This window comes from Rattus norvegicus, chromosome 13 (assembly GCF_021556685.1).
Source record: "Rattus norvegicus strain SHRSP/BbbUtx chromosome 13, alternate assembly SHRSP_T2T, whole genome shotgun sequence".
Taxonomy (NCBI): domain Eukaryota; kingdom Metazoa; phylum Chordata; class Mammalia; order Rodentia; family Muridae; genus Rattus; species Rattus norvegicus.
The window spans coordinates 48,877,088-48,898,615 of NC_141546.1; the positions used below are offsets into that span (position 1 = coordinate 48,877,088).

The 21,528-nt window shown below is 42.7% G+C and overlaps 1 protein-coding gene across 16 annotated transcripts in view; it reads right to left on the reverse strand.

The window, feature by feature from the left end:
• Nucleotides 1-21,528, reverse strand: part of Ppp1r12b (protein phosphatase 1, regulatory subunit 12B) — a 197,918-nt gene that overhangs the window by 106,095 nt on the left and 70,295 nt on the right. For 14 of the 16 annotated variants that reach the window (XR_015635213.1, XR_015635215.1, XR_015635217.1 and 11 more), the window contains 4 exon segments: nt 19,259-19,459; nt 17,638-17,720; nt 16,748-16,873; nt 9,575-9,754 (listed from right to left, as the gene is read on the reverse strand). Coding sequence is in view for 10 of the 16 variants with exons in the window: in XM_087580779.1 (XP_087436905.1) it covers nt 9,575-9,754; nt 16,748-16,873; nt 17,638-17,720; nt 19,259-19,459 (590 nt within the window). In the remaining 6 variants the exon portion in view is untranslated. 16 annotated transcript variants of the gene reach the window in all.

Here is a 21,528-nt window from a genome sequence, read left to right on the forward strand (position 1 = left end):
TAATGAGAGCTCAGAATATCTTCTTTGTAAGTTTGTTGTAAGGATTAGAAATAATTGATGGAAAACGAGCATTTCAAACAAACTGTAATTTACTTGACAGTATTCATGTTGTTATTTTAAAAATGTCTTTCTGTGCCTGGCTTCTCTAGACCTGATAGATTTGGAAATAAGATCTACCCAAAAGTCTAAATGGTGCACTATTATAGATTTCAGATTGTTTATTTCATTTTATTTTTAAACCCTGTATGCTGTAGGGATCCTGTGTCTCGGGCTTTGAGACTATGTTTTTAATGTGGGTTCACTTACCTATGTCTAACCTCCTTGTCTCTCAGTTACAGAGATTCCAAAACCAACACAGTAAGATGAATGTCACTGTAATAAAGCTAATCTTTGGGTTTTCTAGTGCATATAAACAAAATGCTTAATATTTTTAAGGTCAATTGTGCTGTGGCGGTGCCTAAAAACACAATGTATTCAACTTTAATTTTAAAACTTTATTGTGCTGACAAGATGGCTTAGTACATACAAAGACACTTGCCACTAAGCCTGGTGACACTGATCCATCCTCTCTGTCTGCCTCCTTCCTTTCCCTCTCCCTCTCCCTCTCCCTCTCCCTCTCCCTCTCCCTCTCTCTCTCTCTCTCCCTCTCCCTCTCCCTCTCCCTCTCCCTCTCTCTCTCTCTCTCTCTCTCTCTCTCTCTCTCTCTCTCTCTTTCTTTCTTCTGGCCGTCCTGAAACTCACTCTGTAGACCAGGCTGGCCTTGAATTTAGAGATCCACCTGCTTCTGCTTTCTGAGTGCTGGGATTAAAGGTACATGTCACCACTGCCTGGTCTTCCTCCTTTCTCTCACTTATTAATTTTGGTCTTTAAGATGGGTTTGAGACAGGCCCAGGCTGGCCTCAAGGTTGTGCTAATCCTGCCTCAGCCTTCTCAGTGCTCTGCTGTACCCTTCCTTTCACGGAAAATTTCTGAGTAGCCTTGGATACTTCTGATGCTATTTTATTTTCCATGTACAATTTGCCTACTATCATGTACACTTTGCTCTCTTTTTGTTCAATATTCGCACAAGGAAATAAAGATGTCAATAAAGAAAAAGTAGGTTTAACTTTGCTACATTTTAGAGCAAAACTGAGGAGAAATTGGGAGACTCTATAAAATCTCTTCTTTAATTGGCAACTTTCACAGCTTAGAGATAGTTTTAAGTGTTTTTAAAAATGATGGCTTAATTATTTGTTTTAAAATTTCTAACATTCCAAAGATGGTAACATACCAGCCTACGGACAGTTTCATATCATCTGGAATAACTATAAGTTAAAGAGACACCAGGCGCTCAAGAAGGTTGGTTTGAGGGAAGATGACTCAGTCAGTATCTCTCACACCTTGAGAAGCAAGCAGAGCTGATATAATGTGGGTTATTCCGAGGGACAAGCAATTTTATCCTCTTGTGGAAACAAACTATTTATAGCCATTTATAGCCATTTCTTGGATGGATGGGAGGAAGGACATCTGAAGAAAGTAATATAAAATTCAGGGCTGGTTAGAGGGAAGGAAAAAGTAGCAGGGAGAGAAAGAGAAGAAAAGGCAGGTAAAGACAGTCACTTCAGACTTAACATCAGCCCCGGGCTTATTTATATTCTGTTGCGCAGGAAGGCTTGGAGCTTTGGAAAATGAACTTGACCACTACATGATTGTGACAGCTGCTACTCGGCTTGGCATCCCTGCAGAGCTGCCTGCCAACTGCTGGCCACTTGCCATTTCTGTCCTGCGGTCTACAGGTCAAATCATCTGGCCCTTCAGAGCCACACAAGCAGGCTGTTTTCTACAGTGCCCAGGTCAACCCAAAACTGGAGGGCTGTGACTACTGATAAATTCTGGGTTGCACAGCAAGACATGCTGGCCCTGGATTCAAACTTTTATTCTGAATGGGTATTATTTTAATTCAAAAGTTATAATATTTCAATATAGAGTAAAAGGGGGTCTAGCCAATGGTAAGTGAAGACTTTACACAGTCTTATGACTTCAACACCCCCTTTCATTAAAGTAAGGAACCTGTCTCCTGCTCCTTTCCATCATGGAAAGAAAAAAACAGCTGGACATACTACAGCTCTTTCAGGGAGGAGGGCGTTAGTAAATCACGTTGGAGAGATGGCTCAGCGGTTAAGAGCACTGACTGCTCTTCCAGAGGTCCTGAGTTCAATTCCCAGCAACCACATGGTGGCTCACAACCATCTGTAATGTGATCTGATGCCCTCTTCTGGTATGTCAGAGAACAGTGACAGAAATGACATATATAAACAGTGACAGTGCTCACATATATAAAAATAAATGAGTCTTAAAATAAAAATACATACTCACATACAGACATACAAACACACACAAACATACCCACACACACACATACTCACACAGAGACATACAAACACACATACACAGACATACACATGCAGACACATATACACATAAACATACACACAAGCACACATACACTGTACATATACAGACATACATACATACATTCACATTTACACACATATAGACACAGAGAGACAGACAGATACACACACACAGATACACGCGCACACACACACACACACACACACACACACACACACACACACACTCTTTCTAGAATTCTGAAAACCTACACTTGCTATGGCAATTCTCATTGGATGGACATGGCCTCCTCCACAGACTAATATCACAAGGGGAACTAGTTCCTTAAGCAAATTTCTTTTCAATTATTTCCCCCTTCCATTCCATCATAACAATAACACTTTTTCACAGAAGGTGGGCAGGCTTTCCCAGAAACCATCCCCCACACTTGCACCCGGGTTTGTACATTTAATAATGTATCAGTGGTCAACTGAGCCCAGATGCAGTGCCAGAAGGATAAAGTTAACACTGATTATTGGCCAGTTCTACACATACTCACCACGCCTTCCCAGAAACAAAACCTCTGAGGAGGGACAACTGTGAAATGGGGTGCTTAGTCCCACACCCCAGTCTAAGTGACTCAATTACAAGGCAAAAGGGGATTATTTCTGAGAGGTGGCTTTCTTCTGCTTAAGTTTTGCAGTGGCCTGCTTCAAATCCCCACTTATCCCAATGCTACTAATTGTTTCAAATTGGACCTGTGAATGAAGGCTTCAAGGGCCCACTGTGGTTTCCCAGCAAGAGTCAAAACACTTCTACAATGAGCTGATTACAGAGAAAGCTGAAGCTTCAAAGGAGAAGAATTATCACTCAGCATGCTCTTTCAGAAGAAAAATGTAGCTGTTTCAAAACATCTGATTTTTTTTCCTTTTAGTTTATGCTCATCTAGAGGGAGAAACTAAATGGCTTTAATTCTGTAAAGGCTTAAATGATATGTTTTATGTGATCAAGTCATTCCCCTGCTGAAAATTCTACTACGGTATTTCACAGCTCTGAGAACAGAAGATCAAGTTTCTTAACATAACCCAGACAAAAACTGGCTTGATTTGGTTCCTTCCTACCTCTGGAGCTCCACAATTTTCAAAGACTAGAGGAATGTTAATTTGGGGGTTTCTGCAAGGCAAGAACTACCTCACTGGGTACAGCACAGGCTACTCATTCCCAAGCCCCACCTTCAACCACTGCTCTTCCCAGATGACCAGAGAAGGCTTCTGAGTGAGCCTGTTTAACTTAGCTTAATCCATCCTTCTCCAGTGATTTGCCTTCACCTCACTCCCTTCAGCTAACCGTTCTCACAGCAGACACTTTCTGAAGTGCTACTGCGGCCTTGTTTTCCACAGCCTCAAGGACAGGAAGCTTGTTTTTGTTTCCTCTAAAATCTCAGCTCCTGCTGCTATTGATTAATTGCCAGTTGCCTCTAGTCATCTCCTGGCACCAACACAGTGTGATTCAGATTCCCCTCCTCCACATCACACAGAAATGTATACATTTCCTTTTGTGGTGTGCGTGCATGCGCGTGTGTGCACACATGAGTGCAGTAGCCTTGGAATACCAAACTGAGCATCAGAGCCCCTGGAGCCAGCCTTATAGGAAGTGAGCGGATGGATGTGGGTGCTGGGAACCAAATTTAGGTTCTTTTCAAGAATAGAAAGTGCTCTTCACAGCAAAGCCATCTCTTCAGTCCCAATTTATATATTTCTTTTTCACAGAGCTTTAAAATTACACTGTAGTATTTGATCTACCTTGTTGGCTTCTCAAAATAGATTTTCAATACTAAAGATCAGGAAACAGGTTTTCCCCCTTTGATTTCGATCTTTGTCTGACAGGTGGCAGGCAGAGTCCTTCAGTAAATGGCTGTTGGATGTTCCACGTATGCGAGTCTCCATTTAACAAGAGTACTCATAACACTATATGCTTGTGCCAGGGTCCCACGCTTTCAGGAATAAAGACCTAGCTTCTATGTTAAATTCTTGACTTGGGATTCCAAATTCTGTGTGTGGTAAATTTTTTTTTCCAGTTACATTTCTGTCCCTGCTCAGATTCTCTTCCTTTCCCTTTTTTTGAGGCACGGGATTTACAATGTACACTTCTCCTGAGCTGGACAGCCACTCCAGAATTCTAACTTGCTATCAGTTCTTGTATAGGTCTCAGCTAAGTGTGTCCTCACCAGTGACAGTAAGATCTGAGCCTCCGTATCCATGGTGCTACATATAAGTATAACAATAATTGTGGCCACCAGTCCTGACAAACTGGGCTCATGCCCCAGGACCCACACGGGGAAGGAGAGAGCTGACTTCAGCAGGTTGTCCTCCGACCTCCGCACACGTGCACGGCATCCACCGGCCCCCTTCCTCCAAAGCATGAAGTGTGATAAGTACATTTTACCACACTCACTTTCCTTCCTCTCCTCTCATTACCCCAGTGCAAGCCCAACTGATGCCTCATGCGCCTCTCTTCCGTTGCGGTCTCTTCAGTAGTCACCTCACACCCGTTATTACCCTTTCATTCCTGTCTAATAACCTCAGACAGAGTTTAAGTCAGAACTTAAAAAACATTCGTGATGCCTTATGCTTAAAATTGTCTGGTGGCATATAGCCCACAAAATGCACTAGTAGTGTATACATGTGAAATATATCCACATAAAAATGTACACACAAATGTTTATAGTAATATTATTCATAACAGCCAGCAGGCAGAAATAACGTGAATGCCATCCATCTATGAATAAACAATATCAGATGGTAGACTATAAAAAGGACCAAGTCCTGATACCCGCCTCAACATGGATGCTCTTTGAAAATATACCAGAAAGAGGCCAGTCATCCCCTCGTCTGGTTTCCACTTTACATGATAGGTTGGAAGTAAGAACAGAAAGTACAGCAGCAGCTGCTTAGGTTGCAGGGAAGTGGGTATAAGACATGCGAGAAATAGGAAATGGATTTCTATTACAGGTGATGAACGTTCAAAATTCACTGTGCCCATAGTTATACCGACTGGTCCATATTCTAAACCCTATGTCTTGAGATGGAGAGATGGCTCAGTGGTTAAGAGTAGTTGTTACTCTTACTGCCGGCCTAGGTTCAGTTCTCAGCACTCACAGGGTAGCTCAGAACTATGTAACTCTGGTTCTAGGGATCTAATGCCCTTCTTGTAACCTCCACAGGCACCAAGCACACACATGATCCACATACATGTATACACGCGTGCAAAACACTCACACACAAAAAATAAAAAAATCTAAAAATAAAATAGAACAATGTCTTGCCACTTTAAATACGGTATATGAGTTATGTCTCTATGAAGCTGTTGGAATATTTCTACCAGACCGTCATGGCTCATAGCACACAAACCCCAAATCCTCTGTACTGGCTTAGAGATGCTGGCGTGATATTGTTACCTCCTACCTCCTCCCCAAGCCTCGTCTTAAACCACTCTTCCCTCAGGTTTCATTTTAAAAAAAAGGGCCTTACACTTTCTTCAAACAACCTTATTCTACTTAACACTTACTGTCTTTTCAGCTGCCATGACTTTGCTGAGAAAGTTCATCTCCTAGGGCTGAGAGAGGGCTCAGAGGTTAGGAGCCCTTGTTGCTCTTGCAGAGGATCCAGGTTCAGCTCCCAGTACTTACAACCATGGTGGTTCACAACAATCCACAACTCCACTTCTAGGTAGCCAACACCCTCTTCTGACTTCCTGGGCATCAGGCACAGGTGGTGCACATATACATGCAGGCAAAACACTCGTATACATAAAATAAAATAAACCTTTTTAAAGAGTTCTATTGTGTACTTATGGCAATCCCCCTGCCTCAGCCTCCTGAGGGCTAGGATTTCATATAATACCATAGCTTACTTCCTACACAAAATTACTTTTAAAGATTGCATAGGAGGCTGGGGATTTAGCTCAGTGGTAGAGTGCTTACCTAGGAAGCGCAAGGCCCAGGGTTCGGTCCCCAGCTCCGAAAAAAAAGAACCAAAAAAAAAAAAAAAAAAGATTGCATAGGATAACCTCCATGTTCTTTCATAGCTGCTACTTATCCTACAGACCTTTGCCTAAGCGCCACACTCCCATGGCAGCCTCCTGGAATCCCCCAGGAGACGTATTCACAAGCAGATCTCTGTTGACACACTGTTCATAACTCACACTATCTCTCTATGGCGTAGGCTGAATACCCGTGAACCAAACTGCGGGGAACCAGAAGCGTATCAGATTCTGAAGTATTTTCATAAACACAAGGAGTTACTTTGGATAAGAAATCCATATCTAAACGTAAGACTCATCTAGGTTTCAGATGGTGTGTTCCCAACAACACGCTCATGCCCTCAACACTGGGACTCCAACCACACGCAGGCCAGTGAGCAGCCATGATGGCTCACTGAGTAGGCAGTGCTGCAGACATTCAGAAGAGCGGCTTCATTAGTGGGACTGACCACTGGAGGGCATCCCTAGGAGAAGCGTCGGTCCAGCCCGTGCTCTCTGCTCTCTGACATCTTGGTTGCCAGAATGAGCAGCTTTGCTTGTCTGCACTCCCATCATGATGTTGGCCTCACCACAGGCCTGGAAACAAATTCCTCTCAGATTTTTTTTTCTTTTTTTTAGTGTCCAAAAACTGACACATCCACCCTACACACATAACACAGAGGTTATCTTATACAATCTTTAAAAGTAATTTTGTATAGGAAGTCAGTTACAGTGTTATGTGTAATCCAAGCACTCAGGAGGCTGAGACAGGGGAACTGCCATAAGTTCAAGGCAAGCTATATAGAGTTAAGTATCAGGCCAGCCAGAAAGACACAGCAAGACCTGTTCTCCAAGAAACAAAATCAATGTTGTGCATGTATGGACTGTACATCTGGATACAGCATACTTACAGTTCACTAATGTCTCCACTTAGTCGTTTTTACTCTTTTATTTGTTTTATGTAGACAGGGTCTCAGTATGTATCCCAGGCTAACCTGGAACTCACAGAGACCCTGCCTCTGCCTCCTGAGTGCTGGGATTAGTGTGCACCACCTACGCCCAGCTAGTTCTTTGTTCATAGAGTTGCTACTTCTTGAGGAAATGGACCGGCTCACGCTATCTGTCAAGGGGAAGGTGCCTGGTGGATCGCCCTGGACTGACAAAACAGCCAAAACAGAATCAAAATCTGACTCAGTTGGTAAAGTGCTTACTGTAGTTTACAAAATTCAGAGGCAAGTGGCTCTCTATGATTCTAATAGAAGCTGCAATTCCATACAGCCTGAAAACAAACATGATTTCTCCTCTTTCCAAGGGTCATAATCTTTTGGTTCTTTTTTTTTTTTTTTTCCAGAGCTGGGGACCGAACCCAGGGCCTTGCGCTTCCTAGGCAAGCGCTCTACCACTGAGCTAAATCCCCAACCCCCAAGGGTCATAATCTTAATGTATCTAACTTGCTTAAATTCTCTCGGCTAGGAAACACTGTGTGTGGGAAGTGTGGGTGTATGTGTTTGTATGAGTAAGTACATGTTCACATATGGTTGTGTGCAGGGGACGGTGTCTTCCTCAACTGCTTCTCCGCTTTAAGTTTTTGAGTCAGGGTCTCTCACTGAACTGGCTATGCTGCCTGATCAGTGAGTGTGGACATTACAGATATGAGATGCTGTGTCCTGTTGTTTTGTGGTTGCTGATAATCCAAACTCGTCCTCGTAATTGTACAAAAAACACTTTCCAATGGAATCACATCCCCTACCCTAAGAAACGTTTTTAAAGAGTGATTTCTTCTTTGGCTAATGAAAGGCTGCTCTTCGAAAGAAACTGACGGTACTTGCCTGTGCACCAGAGTAAATGTATGAGCACTACACAGTCACCAGTGACTTATAATATTCACTTGGCTAGAAGTCAATTAGAAGAGGACAAGTGAGAGGCGAGGGAATAGCTCAGCCCTTAAGAATACTTGCTGCTCCTCTAGAGGACCTGAACTTGAGTCCCAGAACCTGTAGTAGGAGGCTCATGGCTTCCTCTAACTCCAGCTACAGGATCTCTGACCCCTTCTTCTGGCCTCTAAGGGCACTAGCCACACAGATCCACAAGCAAACATGCATGCACACATGCAGGCAGGCATGCACCCATACACATGAATTAACATGTCTTTTTAAAAAGAAAAGAGGATGACTACTGGCTCACAACCCTGTTAGCCCAGGCCACTGATTTCCTTGACCTGTTATGGAAAGAACAATGCAGGAACATGCTGTTTTACAACACTGCTTCTCCCTCCTTCTCTAAATGTGCGCTTTGCGTTATCTCCACAATAAACAAAGAACTAAAACGTTAGCCACTGTAGCTCTTAGGGTACATTTCCTGGTGTCTCACATATACGTACATACTGAGAGAGAGAACTAAAAATCTAAACCTTGATAAAAGTTTGTTCTTTTCGTAATCTTAAAAAACCCTACCCCACAGCCCCATGGGATTTTATGGGACTTCAAGCTTGTCACAATGTTCAATGGCTCTTCCTTTTGTCACACTCCACAATCTCTTAATCCCAACAACTGAAAAGTTCTGCTCTTTTTCAAATCTACATCTGCTTTCTAGGAATTTTTCTCTAAATTAAACACTGCAGTGTGGCAGAGCATGACAGTGACCATCTGCATTCCTAGTCTCAAGCAGGCTATGGCTAGAGGGCCAAGAGATCAAAGCTGGCCTGGGCTACACAGCAAGTCTCAACAACTTAGGACAAGCGAGTGACAATCCCACATTACCATAAATGTTCTTTTCCTTCCCCAGTATTATTCTCACATGAATTAAATCTATGCACCCAGCACTGCTTCTTTGAGCATTTTATCACAGTGTTACTTTGCTACACAAAGTGATCACAGAAAAATCAGAACAAAACAAAGAATCTTTCTCTGTGCTTTAAGCTCCCCATCACAAAAGGCAAAAATATGCCTGTCAATTATAAGACAAGTAGGGAAAAAGACTCTGACTATACACACAACATAATGCTAAACAACTGCTAAACAGTCAGAAATAAGACCTCTACCAACCACAAAAACCTCCCAAGCTAAGACATAACTCAACAGTAAAATTAAGATCTGTTTGAGCTTGGGTCAGACACTTCATACCCACTTCTCTGTCTCTTTTCTCAAGGCAGAGTCCTGCAAATGCACCGGCAAGCTCATACCTCCTCTGCTCCCGGGGTTCCACAGAGGCGTCTGCTGCAGGGGAGGAGAGCACCGTGGCGGCTGGAACCCCATTGGCAGTGCTTGGTGCAGGGCGGTTGGTGATCACACACAGGGGGGTGCTGGAGGAGCCGCTGTCTGTTCTCTCTGCTGTTGAGTCAGCCTGAGATTTGTAAGGAGTCCTGGAATTAAGAGAAGACAGGAGCAAAACGAGAAGGTCAGGCATGGTGTACAGCAGACACTGGCACAGAGAAAGAAGGCACAGGTCTAATGAGAATCTTCTTGCTCAGATTTTGTTTGTTGGTTTGTTAATTCTGAGCTTGTAAATCTGGAGCAGTATGATTATACATTTAGTCTGACATCTGCCCAGACTTATTTGTTACAGGATATTTTTACATGACATTAAAAAACAAACAAACAAAAATCAGCTGTGGCCAAGGCAAGATACTGACATATGCAGGAGTGTCTTAATGACTCACCGCCACCTGACCTCCCTCCGCACATGCACAAAGAGAGAGGCTCTCACTCCAGGTGAAGAAGACACTAGAATCACTTACGATGTTAGTCTCCACCTTCCCTCAGTTCTTGGCAGGGGAAGTCTTTGTGGCAGTCCTCAGCCTAGATTTGATGATCTTCTTGAGTTCTCCATTTGAAAAGTATTCTACAACCTCAGCCTATTTGGCTCTCTCTCACCTAGTCCAGCAACTGCAGTCTTTCTTCCATTTAGCCAAGTGCCTAATTCTCTACCTTCATAGCTGCCTACGTAAGAGACCGAAGCAGAAGGCGAGCAGGATCTATATGCAACCTTAACTACAGACTGCAACAGCAGGCTGTGTGATTAGAGTCACTTCTGTGGAAAGAAGATCTTTGTTTCTTAACAAAGAGTCAGGAGCAACCACTGGCTTTCCACCCAAAAAGCTATCATTTGTGATGTCACAGCTTGTTGCTGGGGTAACAGAGATCCAAACTGATACTTGCAGAGATGGGAAAAGCAATGAGAAGCATGAATGTTAAAAATCTGTTTTTCGGGGCTGGGGATTTAGCTCAGTGGTAGAGCGCTTGCCTAGCAAGCGCAAGGCCCTGGGTTCGGTCCCCAGCTCCGAAAAAAAGAACCAAAAAAAAAAAAAAATCTGTTTTTCACCTACTCACAGTTATTATCAGAAATGTTTACGAATAGCTATAAGCTCACTTCCAGATAATCACATTATTAGAATAAATGTAAAAAAGAAACCAAACCATGAAGTCTAAACATGGCATTAAGAAACATAAAAATATAACACTTTTGAAGATACAAACTCCATCTTAAAAAATGAGCTACTTCTCCAGGAGGAATTAATATCTCAGCATAAGATGATATTTATATTCATTTTCTTATCTAAAAAGTTGGAGATAAATAATTTCTCAAATTTATTTGTATACAGGAAATACTAATAAAACTAACAAGAGGCGTGGCCATAAGAAATGTGGGGCCGGGGGCTGGAGAGATGGCTCAGTGGTTAAGAGAACCGACTGCTCTTCCCAAGGTCCTGAGTTCAAATCCCAGCAACCCCATGGTGGCTCACAACCATCTGTAATGAGATCTGATGCCCTTGTCTGGTGTGTCTAAAGGCAGCTACAGTGTACTCATATATAATAAATAAATAAATAAAATATTTAAAAAAAAAAAAAAAGAAATGTGGGGCCAACCAGGAACAATGCACACCCTATAGCTCTTAGCAGGAGGAGTCTCTGAACCTAAGAACTGAGACCAGTCTGGGAAACAGACTCCACCCTCCCCACCAAAAAACAAAACAAGGGGTTGGGGATTTAGCTCAGTGGTAGAGCGCTTGCCTAGGAAGCGCAAGGCCCTGGGTTCGGTCCCCAGCTCCGAAAAAAAGAACCAAAAACAAAACAAAACAAAACAAAAAACAAAAAGATCAAGCAAACAAAACAATAACAACAACAAAAACAAACAAAAAACTCCTTTCTGTAAGCTCATACTTAACAAAAGCTCACTGAAGTTTCTTTTTGGGTTAATAATGTGTTTTAGCTTCTCTGCAGTTTCTTTTTTTTAAGTTTTATTTATTAATATGCCTGTATACACACAATATATATGTGAGGACGTCAGAGGACAACTCCTTTACATGGATTCCGAGGCTCAAACTCAGGTGACCAACCTGTGCCCAATGTACCTTTACCTGCTGAGCCATCCTGCCAAACCTGCAATTTCTTAGACTGTCGAAGTCACAGAAATTTTATTTTATTTTCCTGTGCAGTGGGATGTTACTATTGTTTGAAGCATGTTCTGACTTGACAAGCAGGCTGCTCAGAGCTTCAGGGAAAGTTCTACAACAGGAGCGGGAGCTGCACAATGGGGCCACGTAGTACAACAACCGACTTAAAGATCTTATATCTTCACCTACACAATACAGAAAATAATACTGAATCATGCAGATATGAAACCTGTCCCCAATGGTTATGTGATCTGGGCAGATGATTAAGCTTCTGGTTTACTTTCCTCATTTAAAAATACATACAGTGCTTAATACGCCAGGGGACTACTTACAAAAATATAAATGACATGAATGCCCAAGGCAGGGGTTACCTGACTAATATTCATTGCCTCCTACGAGATATCCCACGAGACACAGCGTAGATGTAGTGTTTCTGGAAAGAGTACTAATTTAGAAGTCTCTCTTTGCCTATCACGTCCTACGCAGAATGGAGCCACCATGGCTAGGGCTCTAGCAGTTACTCTGGACTGTGAAGCAAGCCCTGGAAATAAAATCCAGAAAGTAAAGAAAAAGCGCTGGATCTATTAGTGATTTTGGAGCTACTCTGAAAGCCTGTCTCTGGACTTTCTTACTTCTGAGAAAGAAGGAAGAAGCTTTATTATACTTAAAGCAATATTATAGAGACTTCCTGCTACTTGTCAGTAAACATAATCCCAGCATACGAATCCTTTTTGTAGAGAAACTAGTCCAGTGCCTGTCACAAAACGGGGTTCAACAAAATTTTGCCCAGTTTCATCTGTGATTTCTTCAGTGCTGAGGATTGAACCCAGGTCCTTTAGGCATGTAAAACCATTTGAGCTCCCATCCTCCTGTCTGCATTCTTCATCTTTAGTGATAATATACACAAGGCCAACACAGCTGTATTATTATGGGACTCTAATAAATTTTATGCAACTACACAGTATTATTAATGGGGTTATAAGCCTGAAATCTCTACATAATTATAACAGTGTTAATGATAATGCATTATGAAATAGTTCTTCCTAACCAAATTAATGGTGACTTTGCTTCAGGGAAAGACATCTAGTAAGCTGGCAAATATCACCCAAGCACCACCATAACAGGTGTTCTGGCAACAACACTACCATCATTTCTATTTCTTTATTTCTCATTCTACCACAAGACCTAGAAAGCCTTACGACCAAAACAAAACAGCCTCCAACACCCAGGAAAGGGTAAAAAGCTGTAGTGTAGCTGACGGCTGGAGAAATGGTCTGTCTGGTTTTGAGAATTTGATACTCATACAGAAGACCCTGGTTCAGTTCCTAGCACCCACTACAAGTGGCTCACAACCACCTCAAAATGGCGTTCCATGTCAAATGCCCTTTTCTGGCCTCAGCAGGCACTGTACACATACAGACAAGCAGGTATACACACAAACACATAAATTAAGTGTGTGTGAGAGAGTGTCAGCCAGGTGTGATAGTGCATGTCTTTAATCCCAGCACTTAGGAGGCATTCAGTTCTAAGCTACCTGGGTTTAGATAACGAATTCAAAGCTATTATAGGCCTACATTGTGGGACCCTGTCTCAAAACAATCAAACCAAACAACAACAAAGAAAAGGAACTGAAATCCTGACATGCTTTCACAACCACAGTCTGCTATGCTGTCGTTAGATGAATAGAAAAACCAGAATGATACGCTCCCAGTACAGTTCCTGAAAACACAGACCTCTCTCTTCTCTTGTTGCTCCCACAGGAGTACTAATTCGCATTTCTCAGAAGGCTATCAGGAGGTTTTTGCAACCTGGATTAGCTTTCCCTCTAATCTGAGTTTGTTTGTCATCTTCTAAAAGACTACATAAGATTCTTACTAGAATGTTAATAAGTAAAATATATAACAACACTTTTAATACATGATTTACTATCTTGGGTCTGACTCTAAAACTGTGATCACAACTGGAAAGGTGGCTAAGTAATGAAAGCAATCGTGCTATGTTCACCAACCCCTGAACATCAAGACAATGACGTGGCTCCAATGTTACTCAATGAGCAACTGTTGACCAGCTAGTAAACCAAAACAAAAGCATCTTCAGTAAATTCTGGTTACGGTCACAGGAATTTAAACTTGCTCCTACACTGACAAAGCCTCTTTGCTTCAGATCTCATATGTGTTTTCGGAAGCATTAACTGTGACGATGCAACTCAAATGGCTCCAAGAGGCCTTACCTGACGTGCTGCACAGATGCAGTAGTGTTTGTACTGACTGGTGCAGGGCAAGAAGAGGCAGGCTGCCACTGGCTGCCCCGAGAGGTTGATGAACCAATGGTAATGGGTGAGGTAGCAGGAGATGAATTGCGATTGGCTGAAATGTAGGGACTTGTGGGGTCACTACTTTTACCAAATGAAGCACTGCAAAACAGCATACAGTCACTTTCTTCAGGACATGCTGCTCACCCACCCTTTCCCAACACCACCTTCCCACCCACACTGTGCATGTGAAAGGAACGCAGGCCAAAGATGGCATGGCAACCTAGACGTGGAGAGGTAACTCTAGCCAGGGCCGAGTCTCCAGCAGCAATCACCCGAGAGTGAAGCAATCATCACTCTTTGAAGGATGATTTTTTGTTCTGATTAATTATTCAAAAGAATAAAGGAGGAGAGGTGGCATTCACCAACGGAGAGCAAGAAAGTAGAACACAGAACAAGAGACTATTAGAAGAGAAAATCCCCATCAAACCCAAGGCCCCACATCATGCGACACAACCACCTACACGAGAGAGAAGAAATGCTGCAAAAGCCAGAGGACCCAAGAATTGGGGGAGGTCTCAAGTTCAAAACAGAAAGCACAGGAGAGAAAGGAGCTGGTAGGGAAATGGCTTGGAAGCTGCAGATATTTAGCTTAGAGAAAAAGGTCTTAGGGAGGATGTAAAGCTTTAACTCCACAGAGTAATAGTGTGTGGGCAGAAAAAAAAAGCCAGGGTTTTTGTTTCTTTGCTTTCAACTAAACACAGTAGGGACTGCCTCACTGCAGGAAACATTGTTTGGGCTAGGAGTTTGTAAGATGCTTTCTGACTGTAACATTGCTGAGATCCTGGGGGGTGGGGGGGGCAGTGATGATAAAACGCTCTGAAACCTTCACTAGCAAAGAGGCGTTTTACTGGACTGTATGAGATCACTTCCTGGCTGAATATAAGAGATGATGCAGAAGATGTGAGGAAGACCAAGGCTTAGCACAGCAGGGTTAAGGGGTTCCTCCTTGCTCTTTCTCTTTAAAATGGTGGTGGCACACAATTCTCTCTTCTTAGGAATATCATGGTAGGGTCACAGAAAGGGAGCGCTAGAAATCTAAGGCATCAAGCAAGTTGTAGATCTTTCCTCAAAAGCTGCTCATGTAATTAAGCACAATTTTCAGCCCTTTCTTCTTGTGTTCACTCTAACTTTCCCCAAACTACATCAAAGCAAAGCGACTCAAACCCATTTGTTGATGAGTGGGCCACAAACATCAACCTCAGCCCAGGTGACTCCACATTTGGAAACTAAATTGAGTTTCCTTTTTCCTGCATCTACAACATTATTCTCTTAGAGAAGCTTTCTTTGATGCTGGATTTGACTGTAAGAGATAAGTAATATATCTTGGTAAAGCAAAGCATTTCCTTTTAAGAGAAATATGTGACCCCCTCATGAAACCCCAACCTCCTGTCTGTGTAATAGCCAGTGGGCTGGATGCGGCTCAGTTGGTCGTACTCTTGCCTAGCCTGCAGGAAGCCCTGGGGTCAGTTTCTAGCCCCATAAACTCGTAGTGATAAATGCCTGTAATCTGCACACTGAGCAGGTAGAGGCAGATAGGTCAAAATTTCAGTTATTTCAGCCACAGGGTAAGTTCAAGGCCAGCTGAGATTACATGAGGCCCTGTCTATATAAATAAATACATAAAATAAGTGCTATTGAGATCAATAAGCTGTACTTGTATACTTTCAAAATCAAGATCTTTCTTAGGATGTACCTGCTAAACTGAAGAATTAAAAGGCAGCTATGTCTGTTTTCTATTATAGCTTGTTTCCCATTTTCCAACATTGACTACTTGCTTAGAGTCTTCCTGTTGGGAAGAAATAGTTTGGATTGCAAACATCTAATCTGCTCATATAAGGCATGGCTAAAGCCTGTTTCTGGGTGGCCATCTAGAAAGCCCAATGATGAAGGCAGAAGGTGGCAGCTAGAAGGGTTAAGTGGAAGTGAAGAAAGAACTCAAAGTAAGCAATGAAAAACAGATTCTTCTACATCAGCAGCAAAATTCAAACCAAAATATTCTCGTGTCTCTTGTAGCTTAATGGTTCTGGCAGAGGTGCTTTGCTGGCTAGCTTGTGGCAAAGAAAATAACTGCAGGAAAGAGAGTATAGATGAGAGCAAAGGAAACCCATGTACCTTCTCTGCACACCAAACTTGCGAGTTTCACATCTTGATGGATCTGAGGGCCATTAAAGTCATAAAAAATAAAAACAACTCAAGTCCCTAAATTAACAGGCTCAATATGATATATCTTAAATCCAACAGAAAACTGTCCCCATTTCCCACTCCTTACCACCCTGTGATGCCCTTCCTCTCCCAACCCTCAAGTATAACATGAGATGAACCTGCCCTAGTTTTACAAAAGGGAAAGCCAGGATTAGACAGAGTGCATATGTCCCACCTTCCCCAGAGGTCACCAGATGCTGCCTCAGACTGTGGTTTTAATAGGGCTGAAGGATGGAGTATAAAGTCAGGTCTTTGGTGGGGACTGGAATGGGCTAATGTTAATTCATTAAAGAACAATTAATCTGAAATCAGTGAAAATGTTGATCCCAAGAAACCTAAAAGCCATTCATTTCTGTGGTGCTAATCAGATATAAAAGCATGCAAGCTTTGCCCATACCCCACGGTCAGAGTGAGGAAGTCACCTCCCTCCCCTCTGCAGCCGGTACCTTTTCAAGTAAGTTGACGTGTAAGTGGAAGGAGCGACTGTCTGTGGGGTTTCATTTCCCTTTGCTTCATCCCTCCACAGCTGCCTGGTGTGGGAGCCACTCCTTACTAGATTAACAGCTGACTCTCTGGAGAGGCAAGGAAGAACAACAACACAATGACTCCTACACCAATTTGGACTACAAAGAGAGAAAAGCCAATAGAATGGCAGGCTGCAAAGGAGCGAATGAGGTTTCTACAGAGGGAAAAGGGCAGGGGGCTGCTGGTGCCTCCTTATCATTACAGTATTAAGATGTCCAGAAGGGCCTGTCATAGGTTTTTACACTCATAATCGAGAACTGGGGGTCTTAATGGGTTTTAATGTTTACTGAATCACCTAGGAATATCTGCCAAAATTCAGATTCTGATTCAGCATCTCTGGGCTGCACACCTTCAAAAAAGGGGGTCTAGTTTGAGTATGCCTTAAAGTGTAGCAATATTTTTAATCTCCTTTATTCATTTAATTGATGAGGAAGGCATTAAAATTTATTTCCTTACTAATTAGAAGCTGATGCTTTCAAGTAAACGATCTATTCAATGTTTTCTATGTGGTATTCAGTACACAGGTGTGGCAGACACAGACTGCTTTTACACGACCTGCTGGGGCCCAAAAACTAACTCACACTTGGAAGGGTCAGGGTCCTACAGACAGCACTGCCTAAGCTGGAGTTATAATCTAAAGGGTGAAGGACTGGCAGAGAGAAGAGAGAAGGCCTGGAGGTATACTCTGAGCAGAGGGACAAGCACTCCATAAGGTACCCAGAACATCTGTGGGAAAAGGCAGAGGAAGAAGAGCCAGGTCACCATGACCCAAGGGCTAAAAGAAATCATGTCTGGCATGTGTTGTGATTACCTGTTCTCCTTTTCTTCAATGTCACTTGTGCCACTGAGCCTCCGGGGTACTAGTGTACTGAAATAGCTTCTGTTTTCTCTTTCCTATAAAATAAAAGAAAGTAAAATGCAAGAAAGGTTCAATGCTGACACAGCATAAGCAACTCTGGTAAAATAGCAGGACCGTGCTAGGCACAGTGGCATACTTGCGACCCCTGCCCTCGGGAGCAAAAGCAGGAAATTTCCGTTCAGGGCCAGCCAGGGCTACAGCACTGAGACTTTCCTTAAATCTCAAGAAGCCCCTGCTTGAGGATAGAAAGTGGAGAGGGGAATGGTTACATATTACATATCTCATATCTGGATTCATCTTTAATTCTATTTCCAGTAGTATCACAAAAGGTGAGCTTTCCAATGTTTATTCCTACCTTTCCTTCCGCAATATCCTACAGAGAGGGAAATAATTCTCAAGAGGAAAGTCAGAATGTTCCAGTGAAGAAAACAGCACAGCTAATACAAAGGACGGCCCTGAGGGGAGTGAGGGGCCTGAGGAGCCACAGCCCTGAGGGGAGTGAGGGGCCTGAGGAATCACAGCAGCTCCGTGTAATGCCCTGTGGGCAAAGATCTCCTTCCACCTCCAGCTATTTTTTTCTTGGGGACACATACGACCGACATCATGCAGCTCATCCAACTGCTGGCCCTCATCTCTTCTAGTAGTCTCCAGAAAAGCAAGATAGTAAGAGGACAATGATAACCAGAACCCAGATAAGAATACTGAGTAAGCCTAGTACAATCTAGAACCAAATTCTTCTTTGATGAATAAGATGGTGAACTATTTGTGAAGTTGGCCTAATCATATATTTCTATAAATTAAAAAAAAAATCACAGGTTAAACTTTTCTACCAGGCAGGGCATGGTAGTGTATACCTGGAATTCCAGCACTTGGAAGACTGATCCAACATAGCAAGATCCAGGCCAACCTGTCTTAATTTTTGATAAAGAATCAATAAGCTATTAAGTGCTAATGTGCCCTGCTGCGTTAGAGTTCAAAGTTCAACTCTGCTTCTAAGCATCAAAAGAGTAAGTGTTTCTGGTACTTAGAAGAACCATTTGGGCCATGTTCAACTTTTCCTCAGTCACTGTTCTGCTCTGGGGGGGCTGGGAGATGGAGGGAAGGAGGGAGGGAGAAAGGGAGGGAGGGGAGGGAGGAAGGGAGAGAGAGAGAGGGGGAGAGACAGAGACAGAGAGAGACAGAAAGTTGGGGTAGAGAGGAAGGGAAGGAAGAGAAGAGAAGAGAAGAGACGAGACGAGATGAGACGAGACATAAGAAAAGCTGGAAGGAAAAACTATTTTAAAGGATTTCTTTTTTGGCCAAGAAAATGCTAGCAACTAAATAACTGCTTGATGAAACTATTAGAGTGACCAGATCAACTCCTTTTTACAGACACCAAATACATATCCCAAAACTCCTCCTTTTGTAATGAGGAATTACTTTTGTTCTCCACTTAAAAACATCTTCACAGTCTGCACTTCCACAGTCAACTTGGGGACTAGCAAAAACAATTCCATTTGTTGTCGTGACTGAACTTTCAGGGAAGCACACTGCCTTGGCATCCCCTGCATGGACCCTTCCGTCCCCCATGCACCTTATCTTTGTCATCCAGCAAAGTGGAGATCCGAGGGCTTGAGGAGGAACGGTAGATGGAAGAGCCTCGGTCCCTGAGGGCCTCCCTGGGATTGGTCACTTCACTCAGCATGTTGTGGCTACCAGTTTTTCTGAGTCCCAGTCTCCATGAAGAAGGAGATTCATCTTTAGGCTCTTCTGCCTTGTTGAAAAGACCGGACAACTATAGGGGAAGAAAGAGAAGGGAGAAAAGTTCTGGTGGTCTAGTCCGCTTTGCCCTATTTCTTTTCCCTACTTGATCAAGTTCAGTGGAGCAGCCTTGGATGTACTAGAACAGAGCCCAGGCAGGCTGCTGCCCCTGTGCCTACTCACTTGGCAGATGCTAGTTCTCCCAAGGGCTCTTCCTTCAGAAGCCAGCAGTGAACTCCCATCCTTGGTGCTCCTACCCACAAGCCTGCTCCGAGAGAGGAAGGAGCCCCTTTGCTGTCCTTGTGAACCAGCACTGTCTCGGAGCACCAGCAGACTGCGCTTCAGTGATACACTTCCTCTTGACTTGCTGGGTCCCTAAAAACAAGCTACTTTTCTTCTCTATGTCTTAATGCACATATCTGTAAAACTGTGATAATGAGCGTAATTCTCCCCTCTAACGCAGTCTGAGGAAACAGGATGAGCTAATGCATAAATATACGTAACGGCAGGGTTCTTTCATGTGATGAACCAATTATTTCCTCTTATTGAAAACATTTCTTTTACTCACACAACATACTATGATTACAGTTTCCCTTCTGTCTGCTTGCAGTTCCTCCTGATCCTGCCTCCCACCTGGATCCCCTCCCTTTTAATCTCTCATCAGAAAAAAGAAAATCAGGCTCCTAAGTGCTAATCATAAAATATAATAATAATAATAACAACAAAAACTAACATATTAGAATTGAACAAAACAAACAAACAAAAGGAATAGACTCAAGGAGAAGGTGTAAGAAACAGTTCTCACACTTAGGAATCCCATAAAAACATTAAACTGGTATAATATACACAAAAAGTCTGGTTCAGACCAGTGCATGGTACGCTGTGCATGCTGCTCAGTGTCTGTCAGTTCATGTGAGCTTTGACCGTGTTGATTCAACAGAGCCTTGGTTTCTTGGTCCCCTCAATCAACCCTCTCTGGCTCTTACAAGTGTTCCTGCCTCCTCTTCCACAGGGTTACCAGAGCCCTGAGGGGAGGAATTTGAGGGAGACTTCCCATTTCAGCCTGAGTGTTCCAAGCTCTCTCATGTGATGAGTTAATTTTAAGTTAATACTAATGGTGACTTTACAAAATTCTAACTATAATATTAGGAAAATAATCTATTTGATATTAAGAAGAAATTTCAAAGAGTTTGACAATTTCATTGAATAAGAAATTTTAAAAGATAAAATCTTTAGGAGTAAAGAAGGTCACCATATTTTTTATTCTGCCTAGACAGAATATCTTTCAAAGAGATCACTAGCTCACTACCACTACCACAATTTCATTAAAAACAATTTTTTAATATAAAAAAAGGAAGCATCAGTTGAGCATGGTGACATATGCCTATAATTTTAGCATTTAGAAGGCAAAGTTTGTTAGATCAAGGTCATGCTCAGCTACACACGAAGCTTGAGGCCAGCATGGCCTATGGCTATGGAAGACCCTGTCTCAAAACCACAGGAATGGAAAGTTAAGTCTCCAGTGGACTATAGCTCATAGTAATATGCTTGTCTAGCATGTTCAAGACTTTACCATCTAGTGTCAGCACTAAAACCACAAAAACACTGCATGAACAATTTTACACAAAGCAGGGAAACAGGCTACAAATGTGGTTCAGTGGTATAGTGCTTGCTTAGTGTATACAAGGCATATCCATACAAGGTTCAATTCTGCAAAAACAGAGAAGCACAGCAGGGCAACATCATAGGCTAGCATTAGCCAGAAACCAGATTAGGGTCTTTAGGGCATAACTGGTCCTTCAGATGCCAGGAAACAGTCTTTTTGCTGGGGTCTAGGGACCTTTATCAAAAACAAAAAAAAAAAAACAAAAACAAAAATCTTGGATCTTTCTGCCAAACCCAGCTCATCTTTGCTGCTTCACCACTAAAATCAGTCAGTCACTTCCATCCACCGTCCACTCAGATTTTCTCTTGTCTCCAATCATCTGGATATACAATATTTATGAGCCCCTCCTTTTTACGAACCACTGTGACCCTACTGGAAAGCCTTCCTCCCTTCCCAGTATTATTTTATAAAAACAGAGGAAATACGTGTGTCTGTAT